This window comes from Salmo trutta, chromosome 26 (genome assembly GCF_901001165.1).
Source record: "Salmo trutta chromosome 26, fSalTru1.1, whole genome shotgun sequence".
Taxonomy (NCBI): Eukaryota; Metazoa; Chordata; class Actinopteri; order Salmoniformes; family Salmonidae; genus Salmo; species Salmo trutta.
Window position 1 is genome coordinate 10,589,179 of NC_042982.1, and position 23,380 is coordinate 10,612,558.

A 23,380-nucleotide genomic window follows, 5' to 3' on the forward strand; every position below is an offset into this window, starting at 1 on the left:
ACGTTCATCTCTAGGAGACAGAAAGCGTCTCCTTCCTGAGCGGTATGACGACTGCGTGGTCCCATGGTGTTTATACTTGCGTACTATTGTTTGTATAGATGAAAGTGGTACCTTCAGGCGTTTGGAAATTTCTCCCAAATATGAACCAGACTTGTGGAGGTCTACAATTTTCTTTCTGAGGTCTTGGCTGATTTCTTTTGATTTTCCCATGATGTCAAGCAAAGAGGCACTGAGTTTGAAGGTAGGCCTTGAAATACATCCACAGGTACACCTCCAATTGACTCAAATGATGTCAATAAGCCTATCAGAAGCTTCTAAAGCCATGACATCATTTTCTGGAATTTTCCAAGCTGTTTAAAGGCACAGTCAACTTAGTGTATGTAAACTTCTGACCCACTGGAATTGTGATACAGTGAATTATAAGTGAAATAATCTGTCTCTAAACATTTGTTGGAAAAATTACTTGTGTCATGCACAAAGTAGATGTCCTAACCAACTTGCCAAAACTGTAGTTTGTTAACAAGAAATTTGTGGAGTGGTTGAAAAACAAGTTTTAATGACTCCAACCTAAGTATGTAAACTTCAGACTTCAACTGTACGTTGTCCTAACGAACCACATAGCATATCATTACACCAGTATGTACCGGTATGTTGTTAGCTAGCTACCTAATGTTATTTGGCTACTTATACTTCAAACTTGCCAGTATATTAACTATAGCCTATCTAACTAACTACCCAACGTTTATTGACTTGATTATTCCCGTCATTGTTAGCTTAGCTAAATGGTATAGTCTTTGTGCATTCTCAATGGATATTCGGGTGCTTTCGTAAATTCGCTCTGCCTATCTACTCCGATTTCAGAGGACTCTCGTCTGAGTGTACCAGAGCACAGAATATTTAATTTACGAGCGTTCAACACCCGTTGAATATGGCCGATGTCAGTAAACGTCGGCAAAAAAGCGTAATTAAATTGTCTACATATCGTCTACATACCACCACAGACCTAGGCTGGCACTAAAACCGCACTCAATGAGCTGTATTCCGTTATAAGCACACAGGAAAACGCTCATCCAGTGGCGGCTCTCCTAGTGGCCGGGGACTTTAATGCAGGGAAACTTAAATCAGTTTTACCTATTTTCTATCAGCATGTTAAATGTGCAACCAGAGGGAAAACAATTAGAGACCACCTTTACTCCACACACAGAGACGCGTACAAAGCTCTCCCTCGCCCTCCATTTGGTAAATCTGACCATAATTCTATCCTCCTGATTCCTGCTTACAAGTAAAAATTAAAGCTGGAAGCACAAGTGACTCAGTCTATAAAGTAGTGGTCAGATGACGCAGATGCTAAACTACATGACTGTTTTGCTATCACAGACTGGACTATATTCCGGTATTCTTCCGATGGCATTGAGGAGTACACCACATCAATCACTGGCTTTATCAATAAGTGCATTGAGGACGTCGTCCCCACAGTGACTGTACGTACATACCCCAACCAGAAGCCATGGAATACAGGCAACATTCGCACTGAGCTAAAGGGTAGAGCTGACGCTTTCAAGGAGCGGGACTCTAACCCGAAAGCTTATAAGAAATCCCGCTATGCCCTCCAACGAACCATCAAACATGCAAAGCGTCAATACAGGAATAAGATCAAATCGTACTACACCAGCTCCGACTCTCGTCGGATGTGGCAGGGCTTGCAAAGTATTGCAGACTACAAAGGGAAGCATAGCCATGAGCTGCCCAGTGACACGAGCCTACCAGACGAGCTAAATAACTTCTATGCTCGCTTCGAGGCAAGTAACACTGAAACATGCATGAGAGCATCAGCTGTTCTGGATGACTGTGTGATCACGCTCTCCGCAGCCGATGTGAGTAAGACCTTTAAACAGGTCAACATTCACAAGGCCGTTGGGCCAGACGGATTACCAGGACGTGTACTCCGAGCATGCACTGACCAACTGGCAAGTGTCTTCACTGACATTTTCAACCTCTCCCTGTCTGAGTCTGTAATACCAACATGTTTCAAGCAGACCACCGTAGTCCCTGTGCCCAAGAACACTAAGGTAACCTGCCTAAATGACTACCGACCCGTAGCACTCACACCTGTAGCCATGAAATGTTTTGAAAGGCTGGTAATGGCTCACATTAACAACATTATCCCAGAAACCCTAGACCCACTCCAATTTGCATATCGCACCAACAGATCCACAGATGATGCAATCTCTATTGCACTCCACACTGCCCTTTCCCACCTGGACAAAAGGAACACCTATGTGAGAATGCTATTCATTGACTACAGCTCAGCGTTCAGCACCATAGTGCCCTCAAAGCTCATCACTAAGCTAAGGACCCTGGAACTTAACACCTCCCTCTGCAACTGGATCCTGGACTTCCTGACGGGTCGCCCCCAGTTGGTAAGGGTAGGCAACAACAAATCCGCCACGCTGATCCTCAACACGGGGGCCCCTCAGGGGTGTGTGCTCAGTCCCCTCCTGTACTCCCTGTTCACTCATGACTGCACGGCCAGGCACGACTCCAACACCATCATTAAGTTTGCTGATGACACAACAGTGGTAGGCCTGATCACCGACAACGATGAGACAGCCTATAGGGAGGAGGTCAGAGACCTGACCGTGTGGTGCAAGGACAACAACCTCTCCCTCAACGTGATCAAGACAAAGGAGATGATTGTGGACTACAGGAAAAGGAGGACCGAGCACGCACCCATTCTCATCGACAAGGCTGTAGTGGAGCAGGTTGAGAGCTTCAAGTTCCTTGGCGTCCACATCACCAACAAACTAACATGGTCCAAGCACACCAAGACAGTTGTGAGGAGGGCACTACAAAACCTATTCCCCCTCAGGAGACTGAAAAGCTTTGGCATGGGTCCTCAGATCCTCAAAAGGTTTTACAGCTGCACCATCGAGAGCATCCTGACGGGTTGCATCACTGCCTGGTATGGCAACTGCTCGGCCTCCAACCGCAAGGCACTACAGAGGGTAGTGCGTACGGCCCAATACATCATCGGGACCACGCTTCCTGCCATCCAGGACCTCTATACCAGGCGGCATCAGAGGGAAGGCCCTAAAAATGATCAAAGACTCCAGCCACCCTTGTCATAGACTGTTCTCTCTGCTACCGCACAGCAAGCAGTACTGGAGCGCCAAGTCTAGGTCCAAGAGGCTTCTAAACAGCTTGTACCCCCAAGCCATAAGACTCCTGAACAGCTAATCAAATGGCTACCCAGACTATTTGCATTGCCCCCCCCCCATGCTGCTGCTACTCTCTGTTATTATCTATGCATAGCCGCTTTAATAACTCTACCTACATGTACATAATTACCTTAATTACCTCGACAGTAGTGCCCCCGCACATTGACACGTTGACTCTTTTCCCCGCTGTTGTTATTTACTGCTGCTCTTTAATTATTCGTTTTTCTTATCTTTTACTTTTTTTTATTCTTGGTTAAGGGCTTGAAGGTAAGAATTCCACTGTAAGGTCTACTACACCTGTTGTATTTGGCACATGTGACAAATAATGATTTTATAGTATGGGTATTCAAACACAGGTTTTGGGTCACGCGATGGCATGTTGCGTGGTCTTCCCACTATGACTCGGGAAAGCATGCAGTTTGTTAGGCTACAGATGAACTTCGTTAATGAATTTTCCACAGGGTGGTGAAAGTGCGTGGTGATGATCTTGATACTCCTTTCCAATAAATATTGAGGGTCTTATTCTGGTGACATGATGACGATGGCTGCCATTTGACAAATTATCAAATGATCTCGCTCTTATCCAAGATAATCTCATCATAATGTAGGCTAGCTTCCCGCACTTGATCTGCGAGCTGCTGGCTAGAGCGCAGGTGCCAAGACCAGAGTGGGCACATTTGCTATAATTTAACGCAACAGGTTTTGTGACAAAACCATCGGTAGAGTTTAAAATGCAATTTGTATTCGGTACATGGGAATTTAACTGCAGAAGTTATTTTCATGTGCACTACGTCATCACGCACACTTTGATGGAATCATCTATTGTGGGAACATTTTGAATATTCAGGTGAAAATCTGTCGCCAATTAAAGGGAAACCTAGCTAATGATATCAATCAATCAATTGTATTTTATAAAGCCCTTTTCCCTTGTTAAGGTCAACAGCATCATGAACTCTACCCAGTACCGGGACATTTTAGCCAAAAACCTGGTTGCCTCTGCCAGGAGGCTGAAACTTGGCCGCAAGTGGATCTTCCAGCAAGACAAGAACCCCAAGCGCACATCAAATTCCACAAATAAATGGTTAATTGACCACAAAATCAACATTTTGCAATGACCATCTCATTGAAAACCTGTGATTTTAATTGAAGAGGGCAGTCCATAAGCGCAGACAAAGGGTATCAAGGATCTGGAAAGATTCTGTATGGAGGAATGGTCCAAGATCCCTCCCAATGTGTTCTTTCAATGTCATAAAACATTTTAGAAAAAGGCCAGTGTCGTTATCCTCGCAAGGAAAGGGTACTAGAGTATTGAAAACAGGGGTGCCAATAATTTTGACCCCTATCATTTTTAGATTTGTTACTTGCTAACAAAATCTCTTTCTCTGAGCAATTTTATTAGTATAAAATAATATACATTTTTGGAGAATACAATATAGCTCAGTATTTGTATTATTAATTTTATACTGTATTCCTTGCTCATCTTTATCAAGGGTGCCAATAATTTTGGCTATTGCAGCATAGATACTGGGAACTGAGACAGGGAAGGTCGGAGGACACTGTAGCCCCGTTCAAAGTTACCCCTGGCCAACCATGCAGGATATAACCCCACCCACTTTGCCAAAGCACAGCCCCCACACCACTTAAAGAGCAACTGCCCCTAAAAACCGACTTCTCATTTAGAAAACAGGCCATGTGGCATCGATGTGAGTCAAACATTTATTCTACTGTCAAAATGTACTACAAAGTGAAAATAAGATAATTTTTAGAGTTCTGTGAGAATTGTGGTTGTGACTGCATCACAACTTTAATGAAGGTTGGGTTTGTTACAATCCTGCACACATGCCCACAGCTGGCATTACACAAGTGATCATCGATTTGGACTGCAGCTGCCTATTGGGCTAATTTGGACCATTGGTAAATTACACAATGTACATGGGACAATATGTTAAAATTCCAATATCTCCAAATTTCAATGACTTAAAAACCTCAAACCAACTATAAATTGTAGAAATTCATATACAAATATTGAAATTATTTAATGAAGAAAATAAAAGGTGTGAAACATGAAAATATTGTCTAATTTACATTGTGTAATTTATTGACAGTCCTTAACTATCCCTGGGAGATAGGCTATCCAATGTCAAACCAACTTTGCCATGGTCGCACACCAGCTGGCTAAAGCCAATTGGCAAAATAATTTGAAACTCACGTTTGAATTCAGTCATGGCCACTACCATTTCTTAATGAACCAAATCTAAAACGAGGCCAAATCACAAAGGGCAGTTGCCCTTTAAGTGATATCAACAGACAATTGACTTACTACCCTGAGACAAGGCTGAGTATAGCCCACAATGATCTCTCCCCACCGCACGAGCCTGAGGGGGCGCAGAACCGGACAGGAAGATTAAGTCAATAACTCAACCCACCCAGGGGAGTTGAGTATAGCGAAAAAAAGCCTGGCAGAATGGGAGAGGGACAGAATGGGGGAGTGCGAGCAAAATAGTGACTCAGCCCCCGTAATAAGGTTCCCAGTGGAGAGTAGGGTGGTTCGTCACTCCAGTGCCTTGCCGTTCACCTTTGCACCCCTGGCCCAGACTACACTCAATCGTAGGACCTACTGAAGAGATGAGTCTTCAGTAAAGACTTATAGGTTGAGACTGAGTCTGCGTCTCTCACATGGATCGGCAGACCATTCCATAAAAGAGGAGCTCTAAAGGAGAAAGCCCTGCCTTCAGCTATTTGCTTAGAAATTCTAGGAACAATAAGGAATCTTATTGACCGTAGCATACGTGTAGGTATGTACGGCAGGACCAAATCAGAGAGATAAGTACAAGCAAGTCTATACAATGCTTTGTAGGTTAACAGTTATCAGGTTATCAGCCCTAGCCTTAACAGGAAGACAGTAGAGAGGCTAGCACTGGAATAATACAGTATGATCAAATTTTGGGGTTCTAGTCACGATTCTAGCAGCTGTATTTTGTACTAGCTGAAGTTTTAGTGCCTTATCCAGGTAGCCGGAGAGTAGAGCATTGCATTAGTCTAATCTTGAAGTGACAAAAGCATGGATTAGCTTTTCTGCATCGTTTCTGGACAAAGTTTCCGATTTTTGCAATGTTACAAAGATGTTAAAAAGCTGGTCTTCAAATATTTTTTTAATATGTTCGTCAAAAGAGAGATCAGGGTCCAGACTTAGAGTAACAACGAGATCCTTCACAGATACTGTTTCCAAGGTAAACTCGATGTATTCGGCTGTGATGATGCCTGGTCAACTGAAACCGTTCCTAATTAAGAGCCTATTATACTGCGCATCCTTGGGAGTCGATCCACATAGGCCTACTGCGTGGGATTTGTGTTTAGCCTCACAAAGCTGACTGACCGACGAACCATGGGAAAACATTGTGAAGGAAAAGTCCAGTTAGTTAAAACGAAGGCTTTTGTGACGCCATCCTGATCTCACATCATGCCATTTTAGGTCATCCAGCCAGGCACGGCCAGGCAAACGGTTTAATCCTAAAGCTCAGTGCTGCCTGCTCCAGCTGTTGCACACTACCAAGTGCCCTGGGTTGTATTCATTAAGGCACACTGTAGCAAAATGTTCTGCAACAGAAAAAGAAAATGAGGGTTTCTTACCGGTCAGGTTCAGATACTCCTTCCCTAATTCAGTTAGTTTTCTTCCATTTGGAGCATAATACGACCCCAATACACAGCTCCTAGTTACAACGAACAATGGCATCGACATTAGAAGTGGCACTGAGCATAATAGCTGTTATTTTCACCAAATCCCATAAACTCATTTTCAATGCAAAATCACTGGTGTGGTGGCATCTAACTCTAAACTCCCTCGTGGCAGTGGTCCTAGAAATGGCCCTGGCAGTAAAGTCAACTCCATCCTATCTCTTTACCCGGGACGAGCTGGCTGGCACAGTCCTGGACACTGTAATAATAACGCTATGTAGCGCTGCACCTTCATGCACAGCCTGCTGTTCTGTCTTTATACTGTACTCTAGTCTGGGGTGGAAAAGCCTGGGCTTTAAAATGGAAGCAGAAATGGAAGCAGTTAAATGAAGAAAAAAAAAAGTAAAATGCCTACCTCATGCAAAGGTTTTGATCCAGTAGCCTAGCTTTTAGGCTACTTCTCTATCACCCTTAGCGCTAAATTTGAGTTACATAGGCCCACTGTGTTCTATAATCCGCACAGCAACCCTTTTCCCTTTACCTCAGAGGGCTAGGAGGAGTTTTGGGTGGCTGAATTAGTGCCCAGGTCATTACAACAGGTATTAACACATTTTCAGAACCATTGTACAACTCCTGTCAGATGGGACCCCCGGCTTCCCATTATGTGTCCGCAACCCTGCATAAGTGATGCCAGCCTATCACACGTGGGTGAAATTTGTCTGTGGTTTGTCTCTTGGTTGCTTTAGCCTAAGTCTAGACTCCCGTGGAACCAACAATATTTTGCATGTCTTGCCACCTTGTTCAGTCCAATACAGTAGCATAATGCTTTGGTGAAAATGTAACGCCAGTCTGGTCTGTGTGAGAGCTTTAATACTGAGCCCTCTGGAAAACAATTACCCAGAACTCATTAGGCATCGTATTAATTCTGCGGAGTTTAGACGGCTGGATCGTGAGAAATAGGTCTACCACTCAGCAAGCTGCCCATGATGCCAAACAGTAGCCTAACATTCACACTGCTCAACGTCAAAATCTTGTTGGCTGTTGAATTTAAAGCCTTGGGGAGTGGATTCAAACAGTTCAGTGTGTAGCAAAACTGTATCTGTACTTGGCACTGAGAACAGCAGGCCTTTTGATGTTGGTATTTTAAGTGCAACGATGACCATTCAGAGCGTTTTCCTCTGTTCCGTTACAGTCTGTGCCCGCAGAATGATCAGTAGCATAAATATCGACAGAAACAGAAAGTCCTTTTCATTAATGTTGTGTTCTGTATTTGAGTGACTGCTGCATTTAGCCTAGTTTCAGAACTTTGAAAGGTAGCCTAGCCTAGCTTTATGCTGAACCACGGTATTACTTTCCTTTTGGTTGTGCTAACCAATTTGGGCGTTTACTTAAACAAATTAATCTGCTTGATGTGCCCTTAACTAGGAAATGTGGTCGGCAGATGTTCATTGATCAAATGTGTAATGATTTGCCTAGCTAACCAGGTCTTTATCTCAGAAGTCAAAATACAAAAATGGATTTCTTTGTCGTGTTTTGTAGTTTGCTATCCTTTAGGCTCTGTGTTTTCTTGCATCTCCCCTGATAGCGGGATTGTTTCACACACACACACACAAACACACACACGCTCAGCCTGGTGAGTAATGGAATGTGTTCCTTGGCTATTTGTTGTGTACACATGCTAGGTCACAAGACTGAGCTCAGGACATACTGCTCTCTCTCCTATTTAGCCTACACATCACTTCAATGAAACCCAGTATGTACAACAATATACCTCCCCTCTTGACTCACACTCATGTTTTGATTATTTTATTGAACCTTTATTTATCAAGGTTAGTCTCATTGAGATCAAATCTATGTTTCAAAAGAGACCTGATTCAGACAAGACAGCAGTTGTAGGGGGGAACAATGTCTCAGACAAATACAAGACATCACAACTTACAGACCTAGACACCATAAACAGAATGTGGCCGTAGACGACACATACATTACAGACGCAATGCTCACGGCTTTTAATAAAGTTAGTCTGGTACAATTTAGCTCAGATGAGCATGAGTCACGTCACAGCCAGCGACGCTTTTGGTAGGACATGTGAAATGAACGTCAGATTCCTTCTAGATCAGAAGCACAATTACAGAGGAAGACATGTCTAAAGCCCAAAGGCTAAAGTAGCTGTGGCAGCATGAAAGCAGTTATGGTTCATTAACCCATAACCTATGGTAGCGTTATTATATTTTAGTAGACCTATTTAGTAGATAATTTCATATGGAATCAAGGCAATAGTCTAGGTAGCCTATAGGTAGACAGGCCTCCTGGCAGCAGTCTGCTGTTCACGCTAGGCCTATGCTACTTTCTGCAGCCGTTATCCAACTCTGACTGAGGCTGACTTGACTTGATGGCTGACGATGTTTAGACCCGCTTCATAATGTCTCCTGTTTACCAATCCCCTTTCTTGGCAGACTGCTGTTCTACGTGTGAGTGGTGTGAGGAAATGTCATTCTGATCTCCTCAAATGTAATAGGCAACATCATTGCAAATACAATTAGCTGTGTCGGGGACTCTGTACTTTTCCAATGCTTATGTCATTTGTTAGGTTTTAAGAGAGGTGGTGAAATTGAAATGGAGTGATGGAATTTTTAGCTGCATAAAGCCATCTGTATTTTCCCACTCACTTTTTGAGTCCTAATAAATCAGGGTATTTTTAGACTTTGAGCAAGAGGGGTGAGCAACGAGATTGAGTGTTGAAGCCTGTAAACAAGCAAACATGTTTGTCTCTCATAGGTGAGAGTTCAGAACTAACAGTGCTAAATGTTTATTACAGAGGGTGCAGTCAGCACTTTTATTTGTATTGATTAACAGCAAATTGACAATGGTTTGTCAATTAATCCTATTTGTTCCATGAGGAAAACATGTTCTACACTACAATCTGTTTTACCATGTTGTAAAACCTCACCTTTTGTACTTCTCACCTTTGGTACTGAATGTAGCTCAAATATATTAGGCCTACCATATTCTCCTTCAGCAGAATGTTCACATTGCAGAGAAGGAGCTCTTCTTTACTAGGAATTTACAAAAGGTTTGATCCTGATGTTACTCCCCATCTGCCACCACGAACAGAAGAGCCATACTGTAGGGATCACAGTTTGACCTTCAAATAGCCTGAAAACCTCATGCTGTGGCTGAGTTGCAGGTGTCAGAATTAACAGTCTTCCTCTGTGAAGCTAACTACAGTTGAAGTCGGAAGTTTACATACACTTAGGTTGGAGTCGTTAAAACTTGTTTTTCAACCACTCCACAAATTTCTTGTTAACAAACTATAGTTTTGGCAAGTCGGTTAGGACATCTACTTTGTGCATGATACAAGTAACTTTTCCAGCAATTGTTTACAGACAGATTATTTCACTTAAGATTCACTGTATCACAATTCTAGTGGGTAAGAAGTTTACATACACTAAGTTGACTGTGCCTTTAAACAGCTTGGAAAATTCCAGAAAATGATGTCATGGCTTTAGAAGCTTCTGATAGGCTTATTGACATAATTTGAGTCAATTTGAGGTCTACCTGTGGATGTATTTCAAGGCCTACCTTCAAACTCAGTGCCTCTTTGCTTGACATCATGGGAAAATCAAAAGAAATCAGCCAAGATCTCAGAAAAAAAATTGTAGACCTCCACAAGTCTGGTTCATCCTTGGGAGCAATTTCCAAACGCCTGAAGGTACCACGTTCATCTGCACAAACAATAGTACGCAAGTATAAACACCATGGGACCACGCAGCCGTCATACTGCTCAGGAAGGAGACGTGTTCTGTCTCCTAGAGATGAACGTAGTTTGGTGCGAAAAAGTGCAAATCAATCCCAGAACAATAGCAAAGGACCTTGTGAAGATGCTGGAGGAAACGGGTACAAAAGTATCTATGTCCACAGTAAAACGAGTCCTATATCGACATAACCTGAAAGGCTGCTCAGCAAGGAAGAAGCCACTCCTCCAAAACCGCCATAAAAAAAGCCAGACTACGGTTTTCAACTGCACATGGGGACAAAGATCGTACTTTTTGGAAAAATGTCCTCTGGTCTGATGAAATAAAAATAGTACTGTTTGGCCATAATGACCATCGTTATGTTTGAAGGGAAAAGGGGGAGGCTTGCAAGCCGAAGAACACCATCCCAACCGTGAAGCACGGGGTGGCAGCGTCATGTTGTGGGGGCTGCTTTGCTGCAGGAGGGACTGGTGCACTTCACAAAATAGATGGTATCATGAGGCATGAAAATTATGTGGATATATTGAAGCAAAATTTCAAGACATCAGTCAGGAAGCATACTTCCAAAGTTGTGGCAAAATGACTTAAGGACATCAAAGTCAAGGTATTGGAGTGGCCATCACAAAGCCTGACCTCAAGCCTATAGACAATTTGTGGGCAGAACTGAAAAAGCGTGTGAACAAGGAGGCCTACAAACCTGACTCAGTTACACCAGCTCTGTCAGGAGGAATGGACCAAAATTCACCCAACTTATTGTGGGAAGCTTGTGGAAGGCTACGCAAAACATTTGACCCAAGTCTAACAGTTTAAAGGCAATGCTACCAAATACTAAATGAGTGTATGTAAACTTCTGACCCACTGGGAATGTAATGAACGAATTGAAAGCTGAAAGAAATCATTCTCTCTACTATTATTATGACATTTCACATTCTTAAAATGAAGTGGTGATCCTAACTGACCTAAAACAGGGAATTTTTACTAGGATTAAATGTCAGGAATTGTGAAAAACTGAGTTTAAATGTATTTGGCTAAAGTGTATGTAAACTTCCGACTTCAACTGTATGAAGAGCTGTATTATTACAGCCATAGTCAATAGCCTAACAGATTATGAGCATGTAGTACAGTAGTAATAGGCTACTCTCCCCAACACGATATACTGTACTCCTCTGAAATGTAGACCTGCATTGAATGAATGGGTCTCACGCTGGGTAGCCCTTCAGAAAGGTCATATTCGACAGTGAATGTTTTGTATCTCATTGCTTGATGTATGGACAACGGGAATGAATGTTCCACGGGTGTCCTCGGAAGCACCATTCGAGTAATACGCATAAGCATAATTCGTAGAAATGTGAATGGACCACTCTGACCCTGTTTGACGTCGGAGAGGTTTGTGGCAGCGGCTGACGTCTGTAGTACTAAGCCGAAGAGAGGCGTGTCTTCGGTGTTGTGAAACGATGGAGAGGCGGTGGTCGTTCACTTCTCAAACAGCCCGGGGATTGATTACTGCACGAGTGAAATTCTTTTGATTTACGTATACTGAAGGTCTTCGATTTCTGAAATATATATAGGGGAGAAAATGAGACATTGCTCAGTCTGTTTTCATTGCGAAACTATTTAATGAGTGTATTGTTTATGTGTTTTTTCATGATATCAGGAGTGCCAGTCTGGTATGTATCGCTTGTAAATCGAGTGTAGATGAATGGCTCGGTTGTTCATGACGACCGCAAAAAGGAAACAACAAACTCGAGCAAAAATACTAATATATTCGTAACGTAGGCTCCACTTTCACACAAAGATCCTGCGACATAGAATATCAGGAGAACGAGAGCAACTCCCGGTGAATCAAGAGCGCACCGGCTCTATCTGCCTGATACCGGCAGAGCATCAGAACACACCGGTAGCCGACTATATCAGACAGTCATCATGCCCAGCATGAGACAGTCATACACGGTGACCGTTCCCGAAGAACCCCCGGCCTCTGCTTTCCCGTTCTTGAAGCAAGAGATGCGGCGGAAAAGCTCGAGCATGTCTGGCTCGGTGCTGGTGTCAACCTTTGTAGGACTTCTCATTAATCAAGCCAAGGTAAAACAAGAGAGGATATATTGGCACCAAGATAATCTATCGAATGTTTGTCTGCGTATTAGTTACAGTAATATATGTGTTGTTAATCAATAAGGATCTAGGAGGATTGATGTTGCGTTTCCTGGATGAAAATCACTAGGGGTTCTTCTACACAGCATTGACAGCGGTATAGCATTGCAGTCACTCCAGCAGTAGCCTAAACCCCGCTAAACCTGTGTGGAGGATCAGTATTCTGGCAGGTCATTAAACTAGTTATATAATCTCAAATTAATCTCACTCCATAGCAGGCCTTTGATACATTATATTACATAGCCTAGGCCTGTATCAAAATATATTTAGAATGGGGTTTTGTATTCTTTTTTATTATGCAACATCTGTAATATCATATGAGACAATATGTCCCACCCTCTCCCTATTTTTATCCATAGTTCCATGTCCATAGAGAGAAACAAATCAAGGTAAAATTGTTGGTCAAGGGGTCTATTTTCAGACTGATGTTGAAATCATCTGACATGAGCTAATGGTGTTTATGGCTCTAGCAGTGACTGGATAACTCGTTGGTCCACAGTCATCCACTATATTCTGATTAACCATTTCATTATAACCTTCAACGTTGACACTTCATTGATCATCTTCAATAATCTGGGCTCGTCCTAGAGAGAATGTGTTGTATTGAGCGTTTCACCGGAATAAAGTCAATAGAAGGAGCGGAGGGGCGTGACTGAAAGCACCTGGCTACTCTATCTGTGGCAGACGCTAGTATCTGGCTATCACGATGAAGAGTGTGTTTTTTTCTCTCTCTCTCGCTTGTCCCTCAAATGTTTTATCTATGGCTCATATTAGGTCTTGTGAGGCTTTTCTATAACCTGTTTTGGGAACTTGTTGCTATTGTTTCAGTGCATTATCTTGGTCTTGAATAGTCTTGAGAGACAGTGGATGTAAATATCAATGGGTTAAGCTGGTCTATGACTCGTCCGTGACTGGTCCATGACTGGTCCGTCACTCCATGTGAAGACAGTTGGTGGGTTGCTGTTGTTGTCCCCCCCAGCAGGGGCCAGGCACAGGAAGGTCAGAACATGCTGTTCTCCATCTCCAGCAGCTCTCACTCAACGCAACACAACACTGCTGCCAGCTAATGATTATAGCGCATTCCATGGAGCAAGGTGGAACAGTGTCAGGCAGGCCGGGCCAGGCCTACTCAACCCATTCAGGGCTCAACTTGTACCTGGCTGTTTCAGCATGAGATAGTTCAGCTCAGTATCAATGTCAGTGACTGCTAAGGGCCACGGAACCCAAAACAGCTAAACAACAGATAACATTTAAATCAAATGTCTCGGATTGATAGCGTGGTGGCAGTAATCATGTTATGTGTAAATACATTGGGAATGCAAGGCAATTCATTAATCAGTCTCTGTGTTATGTGAAAACTAGGCCAAATTTGTATCTGTAAATGGAATGACTGTAGACTAGAGATTGGACTACTGTAGCTACATTTTGAACCAAACACTGCCTATTACCGAATGGCCTCCGTCATGGATTGGAGTAATGGCTGTGCCTGGGCATGTTTTAACGCTCCACATAGTCCGGAGGTGTTCTTGCATGACAATAGGAGTTGGCAAGACAGCATGGGACTTGCACGGCTAGCATTCAGACAGAGAGTACAATATTGGTCCATTTGCACAGATATTCTTCATTTTTTGCTGTCACACGACACAGGCTGGGAGCAGCATACAGGGATATTGAAGCCGGTAACGCTGCCTGTTCTGCAAATTTCACCGCAGGCAGCTCGGGGGGGGGCCGGGTTTGAACCGGCAACCTTTCCGATCACAAGGTGATTAGTGCACTGCTATGATGATTAACAGCAGTGGGCTTCTTGCATGTGCCGGGGCTTGTCACGCCACTGTGAAGACTAGAGTTCTATAACTAAGTTTATCATCAAAGGTTAATGAATAAGACCATTTTCATAATGGGTGACACTGATTCATCTGTTGCTTGTCCACAGAAGAACACCGGTCGGTCAGTCAGTTAATCAGTAAGTCACACTAAAGCCCTTGCCAGATGTTGTGCGTTTGTCATATTGTCCTCTAGCTTGTTCATGTAAAAATAGCGTTCCCTGGGAGAGAGGCTGTCAGGATGACTTCTGCAGTGACAGTCACACCGCTCTGACGGCAACCAGCCAATGAGAACGCGGCAGCAAGTTCCGAAGGAAAGGTGCTATTTTGGGCTCCGATGATATTACTCAGCAAAGTACGGCGAGTTGTGACGTCATGGGGCTCGTTCTGGAAAACTGTTCTGGAGGTGAAAAGCGGTGTGAGTTTGTAATGAGCGTTATCCAGTATGATCCTTGCCTTGCAGCGACCTAATCATCTGCCCGTCCTCCTGAAGTGTAGCCTACACTCGCACACTACTTGCCACAAATGTAAAAGCATTGGATTTGTGTAGGCTACAAAAGGAATCATACCAGTCAATTCCTTTCAAATGAAGGGAAGTGAACAAGTGAATACTTGGGGGGGAGAGTGAGATTATTGCCTTGGTCAGTAGGAATCAACCCACTACAAGGCACTGACTGTATACCAATAACTGACAACAGGACATGTTTTGTTCACGTGGTTGCGGACTAATAAATCACTTTATTTTACGTTGGAATTGAGAAAGAAGGATTTAGATAATCCTGAGTTAATTAAACTGTTGGATGGGTTTTTCCGTTCTTTTGGGAAATGGGGACAGATGGCGTTGGGTTATTTATGTAATAGTAAATCGCTACAGCCCATCCCAAGTTTGTGTTCTCATAACTGGAACACACTCTCTGGTTGAACTCCCAGACACCAGGAGCACATGGGTGTGTGTGTGTGTGTGTGTTTTTCACTGTGTGTCCCGTGGTGATTGGTCACTCCTGCGGTCATGGGGAGAGACTAGGGAGGGAGGGTATATGAGCCAGCCCGGAACAGAACATGCAGGTGAGGGTTACTGGAGAGCTTCAGTCAGGGTCACTTCAGTGTTATATTGAGTTCCGCTGGAAGCTGGATCGGGTTTCCTCTCCTGTGCCCCAGCAGCGCTGTGCTCTACATCAACCCATATGAACATAATTGTGTCAGGTTGTTGGCCTGTCTGACTCTGCGTGAACTGTACTCTACCTATCCCAGTCTCCCTTCCTCCTGGTCTAAATGTGGGGACTGTATCATTGTGATGGGGCCTTGTGTTCACTTATGTTCAAAGTACCTAGGCATAAATCATTGATTGTAGCATTTCTACAGAGGCCTTAAGGCACAACACATTGCATTCCATATTAAAGAGATATGTACTTCATGTAAAGTTTTGTCCACAGTCACATTGGTGCTTTGGTAATTATTTCCATTACTACTCAATTATTAAACGACTTAACTTATATAATTAAACTGCAGTGACGTTAGTCATGTTTTTTTTTCCTACAAAGCCCTTATTCTACAATTTTAGACTGTTAGCCTTTAGGCTATTGCTAAGCCAAGACTTTTCAGTTGTGTAGAAAACGCTGCACATCTGAGGTGGTGCGTTCGGCGTGATTCCCTCTGAATTGAAACAGGACCAGGCTAATGTTCGACAAAGAATATGTCCGTCTTTACATCTCATAGCGTTTCTAGTAGCCTAGCCTACAGTAGAACGGCCCCCTGTTTTCTGAGCATGGCCCCCGTGTTTATCGCACACGTCCTTCCACCGTAGGCCTATGCAGAGATCACATTCTCTCACATGCTTTCGTCGTAAATGTTTTCCTTGTCGTGTTCTTCTCCTCCCCAGAACTCCAAGAGTACCCAGGGCCTGGTGGGCCTACGGAACCTAGGAAATACCGTAAGTAAGGGCCTGGGTGCACACGCGCACACACACTCATACATGTGTACACACACACATATTTATACTATATTTAGGCCTCTATTTATATGTGTTGTGTAATAAACGTGGAATATTGTCAGTGTACCGAAAAATAGTGTAATCCACATGTCCTATCCTCTGCCATCGGCTTAAGGGCTGTGTTTTGATATCACGAACGCCTTTCCCTTAGCTAGTCTATTTCCATTAGCTGAGATGATTTGCCATGCCATCTCATGGCTCTACAAACAGGAGGGGAGGGGGCATTTGCCAGGCAACAGGGAGAAGGATGGGTCCCGAAATAAACTGTCTACTTGCACAGTAACCTTATCAGAGTGCTTCTGCTGCACTCTGTACCGGCTGGGGGACTTGACTGTCTCTCGCTCTCTCTGTCCCTGCTACCTTTCATTCACTCAGCCCGCTGTTCCTTGTTTTCCCCCATGCTAGCATGTGTAACATGTGATGTTAATTGTTCATTTTTTATTTAACTAGGCAAGTCAAATAAATTCTTATTTACAATGACGGCCTAGGAACAGTGGGTTAACTGCCTTGTTCGGGGGCAGAGCGACAGATTTTTACCTTGTCAGCTCAGGGATTCGATCTAGCAACCTTGCGGTTACTGGCCCAACGCTCTAACCACTAGGCTACCTGCCACTCCATACATACATGCATGCATGCATGTATGTAAAAAACAATATCTAAAAATAACTTCAGCAGACACAATTTCACCTCTGCACATTTATCTTCAACATTGAAACCGTTATTGTCAAATTATTGTGTATGCAGGAATTATTTTTTATATATTTCTCAAAAATCTCGATTTTAAAGCTGTAACTTCCTGCACCACAAACAGCATGGTAGTGTGTGTGTTAACCCTCTTCTAAAGGTGTGTATGTGTGTGTGTGTGTGTGTGTGTGTGTGTGTGTGTGTGTGTGTGTGTGTGTGTGTGTGTGTGTGTGTGTGTGTGTGTGTGTGTGTGTGTGTGTGTGTGTGTGTGTGTGTGTGTGTCTACAGTGCTTCATGAACTCCATCCTGCAGTGTCTCAGCAACACGCACAACCTCCGGGACTACTGTCTCCACAACTCCCACCGACGCGACCTTAACAAAAACAGCCGCACCAACACCGGAGCGCTCATGGAGGGTGAGACAGCTAGCCTAAGTCCCCTGCAGTCAATGAATGCTGAACATAGTATTTACCAGCCAGTCCCCCATTTTACAATGTCTGCCCCTATTCCGAGGGAATCTGATCTATCTTCCTGGTTGTGCTTCTAGAATTTGCCAAGCTCCTCCAGACCATGTGGACGTCCTCGAGCAGCGAGGCGGTCGGCCCCTCAGAGTTCAAAACTCAGATCCAGAGATACGCCCCCCGATTCGTGGGATACAAGTATGTGTTGTTTTTCAACTAACTATTCACCAAGGCTACCTGTGAAATGGCACCCTATTCCCTATATAGTGCACTACTTTTGACCAGAGCCCTATGGCACCCTATTTCCTATATAGTGTACTACTTTTGACAACAGCAGAGCCCTATGGGCCTTAGTGAAAATGTGTGCACTTTATACAGATGTAAGATCTTAATTTGAGCCAGTATGCTACAGCAGGAAAATAATTCAGCAGCAAAAGGTAATGTGAATTATTATGTGGATTATAATTAACAGACATTTTTTGTAGAGGTTGATATATTTTTCGTGAGGGAAAATCAGGTCAGAAATTTCAAAGTGGAAATGACAAACTTCAGAAGCGTTTTTAAACTTCAAATACACTACAAGTTTGACATTTCCTAAGATCCTACATCTGTAGGGAATAGGTTGCCATTTCAGAGGCACTCCAAATCGAATACCTTTGTATCAGTAATGGTATTGTAGAGGATTTTCCAATGCGTAAAAAAATGACTCGTGTTTTGTCTGTCTGTGTCCCTCCCTCCAGCCAACAGGACGCCCAGGAGTTCCTGCGCTTCCTGCTGGACGGGCTGCACAACGAGGTAAACCGGGTCACGGTGCGGCCGCGGGGCAGCTCGGAGGACTTTGACCACTTGCCGTGAGTGTTGCTCTCGCCTCCTGCTCTTTCTCTCTCCATGAACTACCGTGGGACTATGGTCAAGAGAATGTTAACTGGGAGAGTAGGGCAAAGCCAGGGCTGCAGCACGTCCCATATTATTAGTACACATCAGTCGGTGTGGAGGCGTGACGCCTCGTGGGTTTACAAGAGGGGAGGCGTGGGAGCAGGGAGCATGAATACTGACACACCCTCTCCTGTCCGGTCGTCCCTCCCACAGTGACCGAGAGAAAGGGGATAGAATGTGGAGCAAGTACCTGGAGAGAGAGGACAGCAAAGTAGTGGGTAAGGGCACGCATCAACACCCACAGGGGTTGAGTAACACTCTGTGCTGTTAATAAATTGTGTTTCCTGGTCATGTGTAGTCTGTTGATTGATGTAGTGCGTTTGTGCGCAGGTTGGCATTTATTGTCATGAATCTTTCCCTGGGGGCAGCTCTGCAGAGTGGTCACTAGCTGGCACTGCCACAAAGTCAAATAAATCCATTTTTTTAACCTTAATCTTAACCACATCGCTAACCCTAATGCCTAACCTTAAATGAAGACCAAAAAGCTACTTTTTGTTATTGTACATTTTTACAATATAACTAGGCAATTTTGACTTTGCAGCTGGCCCATCTAGCGGAAGTTGCTCAGTTTTGCCTCCAGGGCAAGATTCATGACAATAAACATCAATCTCCCGTGTGTGTGTGTGTGTGTGTGTGTGTGTGTGTGTGTGTGTGTGTGTGTGTGTGTGTGTGTGTGTGTGTGTGTGTGTGTGTGTGTGTGTGTGTGTGTGTGTGTAAGGGGGTAGTAATGGTCTCTCTCTGCCCTGCCCTCCACAGACCTGTTTGTGGGTCAGCTGAAGAGCTCGTTGACATGCAGCACGTGTGGCTACTGCTCCACTGTCTTTGACCCCTTCTGGGATCTCTCACTACCCATCGCCAAGGTCAGTGTCGACAATCCACACCAGCTTCTTCCCCACAGTGTTGCACGTTCACCAGACCCACATACAGCCCCAGCGTTTTTTATGTGACCTAAATGTGCCGTGTGTCTGTGTGTCAAGAAGGGCTACGGAGAAGTGAGTCTGATGGACTGCGTGAGTCTCTTCACCAAAGAGGATGTGCTCGACGGAGATGAAAAACCAACGTGCTACAGGTGTAAAGCCAGAAGAAGATGCACGAAGAAGTTCACTGTACAGAAATTCCCCAAGATCTTAGTGCTCCGTATCCTTTCTCAAGCCGCTCATATTTGTGGGCTCCGTTTGTCTGATAGTATCCCAGTAGATGTTATAGAGGAGAGAGGATTTGGCTGACGCCTGGTCCCAGATCTGTATATAATGTGCTTACGCCAACACATCATGTATGAGACAATTGTAGTCCGAGGAGTTGGTTATGGTTCATCTAAAACACACAGATCTGGGACCAGCCTAGAAGTGCTCTCCGTTGCTATAAGAGGCTTGCCTATGTGTTAATGTATGTATGTGAACCTTCATATGAAACCCACCCAAGGTTCCACATGAAGCCCCTGTCTGTGTATTTACGGACGCTTCCTCCCTGCACTACGTTTTCCTTTACCCACCTACTTGTCCAGATCTGAAACGCTTCTCTGAAGCGCGGCGAACCAGCAAACTGTCCACATTTGTCAACTTCCCCATGGAGAAACTGGACCTCAGGGAGTTTGCCTCGGAAAACAGCAGTGAGTACCATCGTCTGTCGGGTAGAATCGTCTGTCGAGGTACGACAATGGCATTCTACTGATTCCTCTCTTTCCCCTGTCCCTTTCCCCCCCACAGTAAATGCAGTTTATAACCTGTACGCGGTGTCCAATCACTCAGGCACGACCATGGGCGGCCACTACACAGCGTACTGTCGCAACCCCACCTCGGGAGAATGGTACACGTTCAATGACTCCAGGTATAGCTTTCCCTCTCCCTTTATCAAACTACACTACCCACAAGGCTCTGCTAGCAAACCATGCTCAGAACTGAGCTCATATGCGTTGAATCGACTGGAAATCTTAGAACACTGGAAATACTCCTGTTTAGAACATTCGAGCACTCTTCCACCTCACTCCATGCACAGGTACATCTGAAATGGCACCCTATTCCCTTTATAGTGCACTACTTTTATCACTAGTCTGGTCAACGGTAGTGCACCACTTTACACAGTAGGGAATAGGATGTACACCACAGTGTAGGACCTCTGTGTAACAACTGATCTGCTGGGCCTCATGTTGAGAGTGCTAGAGCAGAGAGAGGACATGAAGAGCCTGTGTCCGTCCGTCTGTCGGTCTGTCCTGCTTGCTGGCTACATACCACTCACCCAGAGCTACTTACTTTCTTAATAACAGTACCTCCCCTAAATTCTGTCAAGTGTGCAGTAGCCTACCTCCCCCTCTCTTCTCCTCGCTCTCTCACCTCTCTCCCACTCATTGCCTCGTGAGAGCCTATCTGCTTCTCTCTCTCTCCCAGCAGCTACCTGTGTCTTCTTTCCCTGCTCCTCCACTCTCATTCATTATGCAGTTCTCTCTCTCCTGTTTTTCCCTCCCTTTCCTCCTTTAACCTGCTCTATGCTTAATGCACAGTATGATAGTACCCACGCAATGTTATTCAAAAAACTGCCGTAAAACTAGTACCTTTGTTAGAAAACAACCGTCTGAATACACCATCCATTTTCATGGTTTTGTGACATAATAGTGGAAGGGATCCTCAATATGGCTGTTCCCAGTTCAACATAATTGCATTGCTCCAATAATATTGTCAATTTGTTGCACCGTTATGACTGTCAACAACATTACAGCTCATTCACATGCATCCCCTCTTCCTCTCTCCCCTCACAGAGTATCGCCAATGTCCTCCAGCCAAGTGCGCAGCAGTGACGCCTACGTGCTGTTCTACGAGCTGGCCTCCTCCTCGCGGATGTGAGGGCCTCCCGGAGGAGGAGGTGGAGGGCACTGCGGACGGCGGGCGGGAGGGAGGAGGAGGAGGGCAAAGCCAGGCCCTTTAGGACTAATCACATCTACAAGAGACTACTACTCCCCCCTCCCCAACTCCATCCACAACAGAGAGAGACTACTACTCCCCCCTCCCCAACTCCATCCACAACAGAGAGAGACTACTACTCCCCCCTCCCAAACTCCATCCACAACAGAGAGAGACTACTACTCCCCCCTCCCCAACTCCATCCACAACAGAGAGAGACTACTACTCCCCCCTCCCCAACTCCATCCACAACAGAGAGAGACTACTACTCCCCCCTCCCCAACTCCATCCACAACAGAGAGAGACTACTACTCCCCCCTCCCCAACTCCATCCACAACAGAGAGAGGCTACTTCTACTGCTGGACGTCCACGCTCAGACTTTGGAAACACTACAGGAATCTGTCATCTTTGCAGTTGCCGTTCAACCCAGCCCTCCTCACTCTCTCTTCTCTCTGCCGCCTCGCTCTCTCTCTGCTCTTGGAGAGCAGGGTGGTCGGGGGAGTCGGCCTGTGCCTGTGCTTGCGTGTGTGTGTGTCTCAGAGAGTATGTGTGTTAGGCTAAGACAGGGGAGCATCTCCGTCTCCGAAGTCCCTCTCTATGCACTGCAACAAACCAAACTCTCGTCCCGACCGCACCTTCTTCTCTTCTTGTTCGAGATCACCTCAATATTCAAAGACATTGTTTCAATTTTTGTTTTGGATTTTCTTGTTGATTTTTGTATTGGTATTACCACCACCATCATCACGGTGGAAGATTAACTGAACTGTGTTGCTGCGTCGCCCCCTGCTGACGGGTTGGAGTAGGACAACAAGAAGCCGTCAGAAATTCTTCTTACCACACCGCTCACACAAACCTGAGTGCCCCCTCCTGCAAACACACTGCAATGTCTCATCCCAGTTTCTCTGTTCGGCTGTGTATAGTACTACTCTGTCCTCTCACTTCTGCTCTCTCTCACTTCTGCGCTCTCTCTCTCTCACTTCTGCGCTCTCTCTCTCTCTCTCACTTCTGCGTGCTCGCTCTCTCTCTCTCACTTCTGCGCGCTCGCTCTCTCTCTCTCTCTCTCTCACTTCTGCGCGCTCGCTCTCTCTCACTTCTGCGCTCTCTCTCTCTCACTTCTGCGCTCGCTCTCTCTCACTTCTGCGCTCTCTCTCTCTCACTTCTGCGCGCTCGCTCTCTCTCTCTCTCTCTCTCACTTCTGCGCGCTCGCTCTCTCTCACTTCTGCGCTCTCTCTCTCTCACTTCTGCGCTCTCTCTCTCTCACTTCTGCGCTCGCTCTCTCTCACTTCTGCGCTCGCTCTCTCTCACTTCTGCGCTCGCTCTCTCTCACTTCTGCGCTCGCTCTCTCTCACTTCTGCGCTCGCTCTCTCTCACTTCTGCGCTCTCTCTCTCTCACTTCTGCTCTCTCTCTCTCACTTCTGCGCTCGCTCTCTCTCACTTCTGCGCTCGCTCTCTCTCACTTCTGCGCTCTCTCTCTCTCACTTCTGCTCTCTCTCTCTCACTTCTGCTCTCTCTCTCTCTCTCTCTCCTCTCGGCTTCTCTCTCTCTCTCACTTCTGCTCTCTCTCTCTCTCCTCTCGGCTTCTCTCTCTCTCACTTCTGCTCTCTCTCTCTCTCTCTCTCTCTCCTCTCGGCTTCTCTCTCTCTCTCGGCTGCTCTCTCGCTCTCCTTGTCCTGTATCTTCCTCTGAAGGTGTGTGTGGGGGGGGGGGGGGCAGGTTGTCCTCTTGAGAGTGCTACGTGTTCAGAGGATGCCCTGTACCTTATGTTATTTTTTTCAGTGTGGCTGCTACTGATG

The 23,380-nt window shown here is 45.1% G+C and overlaps 1 protein-coding gene across 5 annotated transcripts in view; it reads left to right on the forward strand.

Moving 5' to 3' along the window:
* The window catches only part of LOC115163086 (ubiquitin carboxyl-terminal hydrolase 2), a 35,960-nt gene extending 14,305 nt beyond the window's left edge, over nt 1–21,655 (forward strand). For 2 of the 5 annotated variants that reach the window (XM_029714683.1, XM_029714682.1), the window contains exons 4-13: nt 16,502–16,552; nt 17,585–17,711; nt 17,843–17,954; nt 18,497–18,607; nt 18,846–18,910; nt 19,449–19,552; nt 19,670–19,829; nt 20,197–20,301; nt 20,399–20,519; nt 21,445–21,655. In XM_029714683.1, the coding sequence (XP_029570543.1) occupies nt 16,502–16,552; nt 17,585–17,711; nt 17,843–17,954; nt 18,497–18,607; nt 18,846–18,910; nt 19,449–19,552; nt 19,670–19,829; nt 20,197–20,301; nt 20,399–20,519; nt 21,445–21,529 (1,041 nt within the window). In that variant the 3' untranslated portion in view covers nt 21,530–21,655. Of the gene's footprint in view, nt 1–12,115; nt 12,731–16,501; nt 16,553–17,584; nt 17,712–17,842; nt 17,955–18,496; nt 18,608–18,845; nt 18,911–19,448; nt 19,553–19,669; nt 19,830–20,196; nt 20,302–20,398; nt 20,520–21,444 lie in introns of those variants that run through there. The other 3 variants (XM_029714686.1, XM_029714687.1, XM_029714685.1) reach the window with 3 other exon arrangements.
* The last annotated feature ends 1,725 nt before the right edge of the window (nt 21,656–23,380 follow it).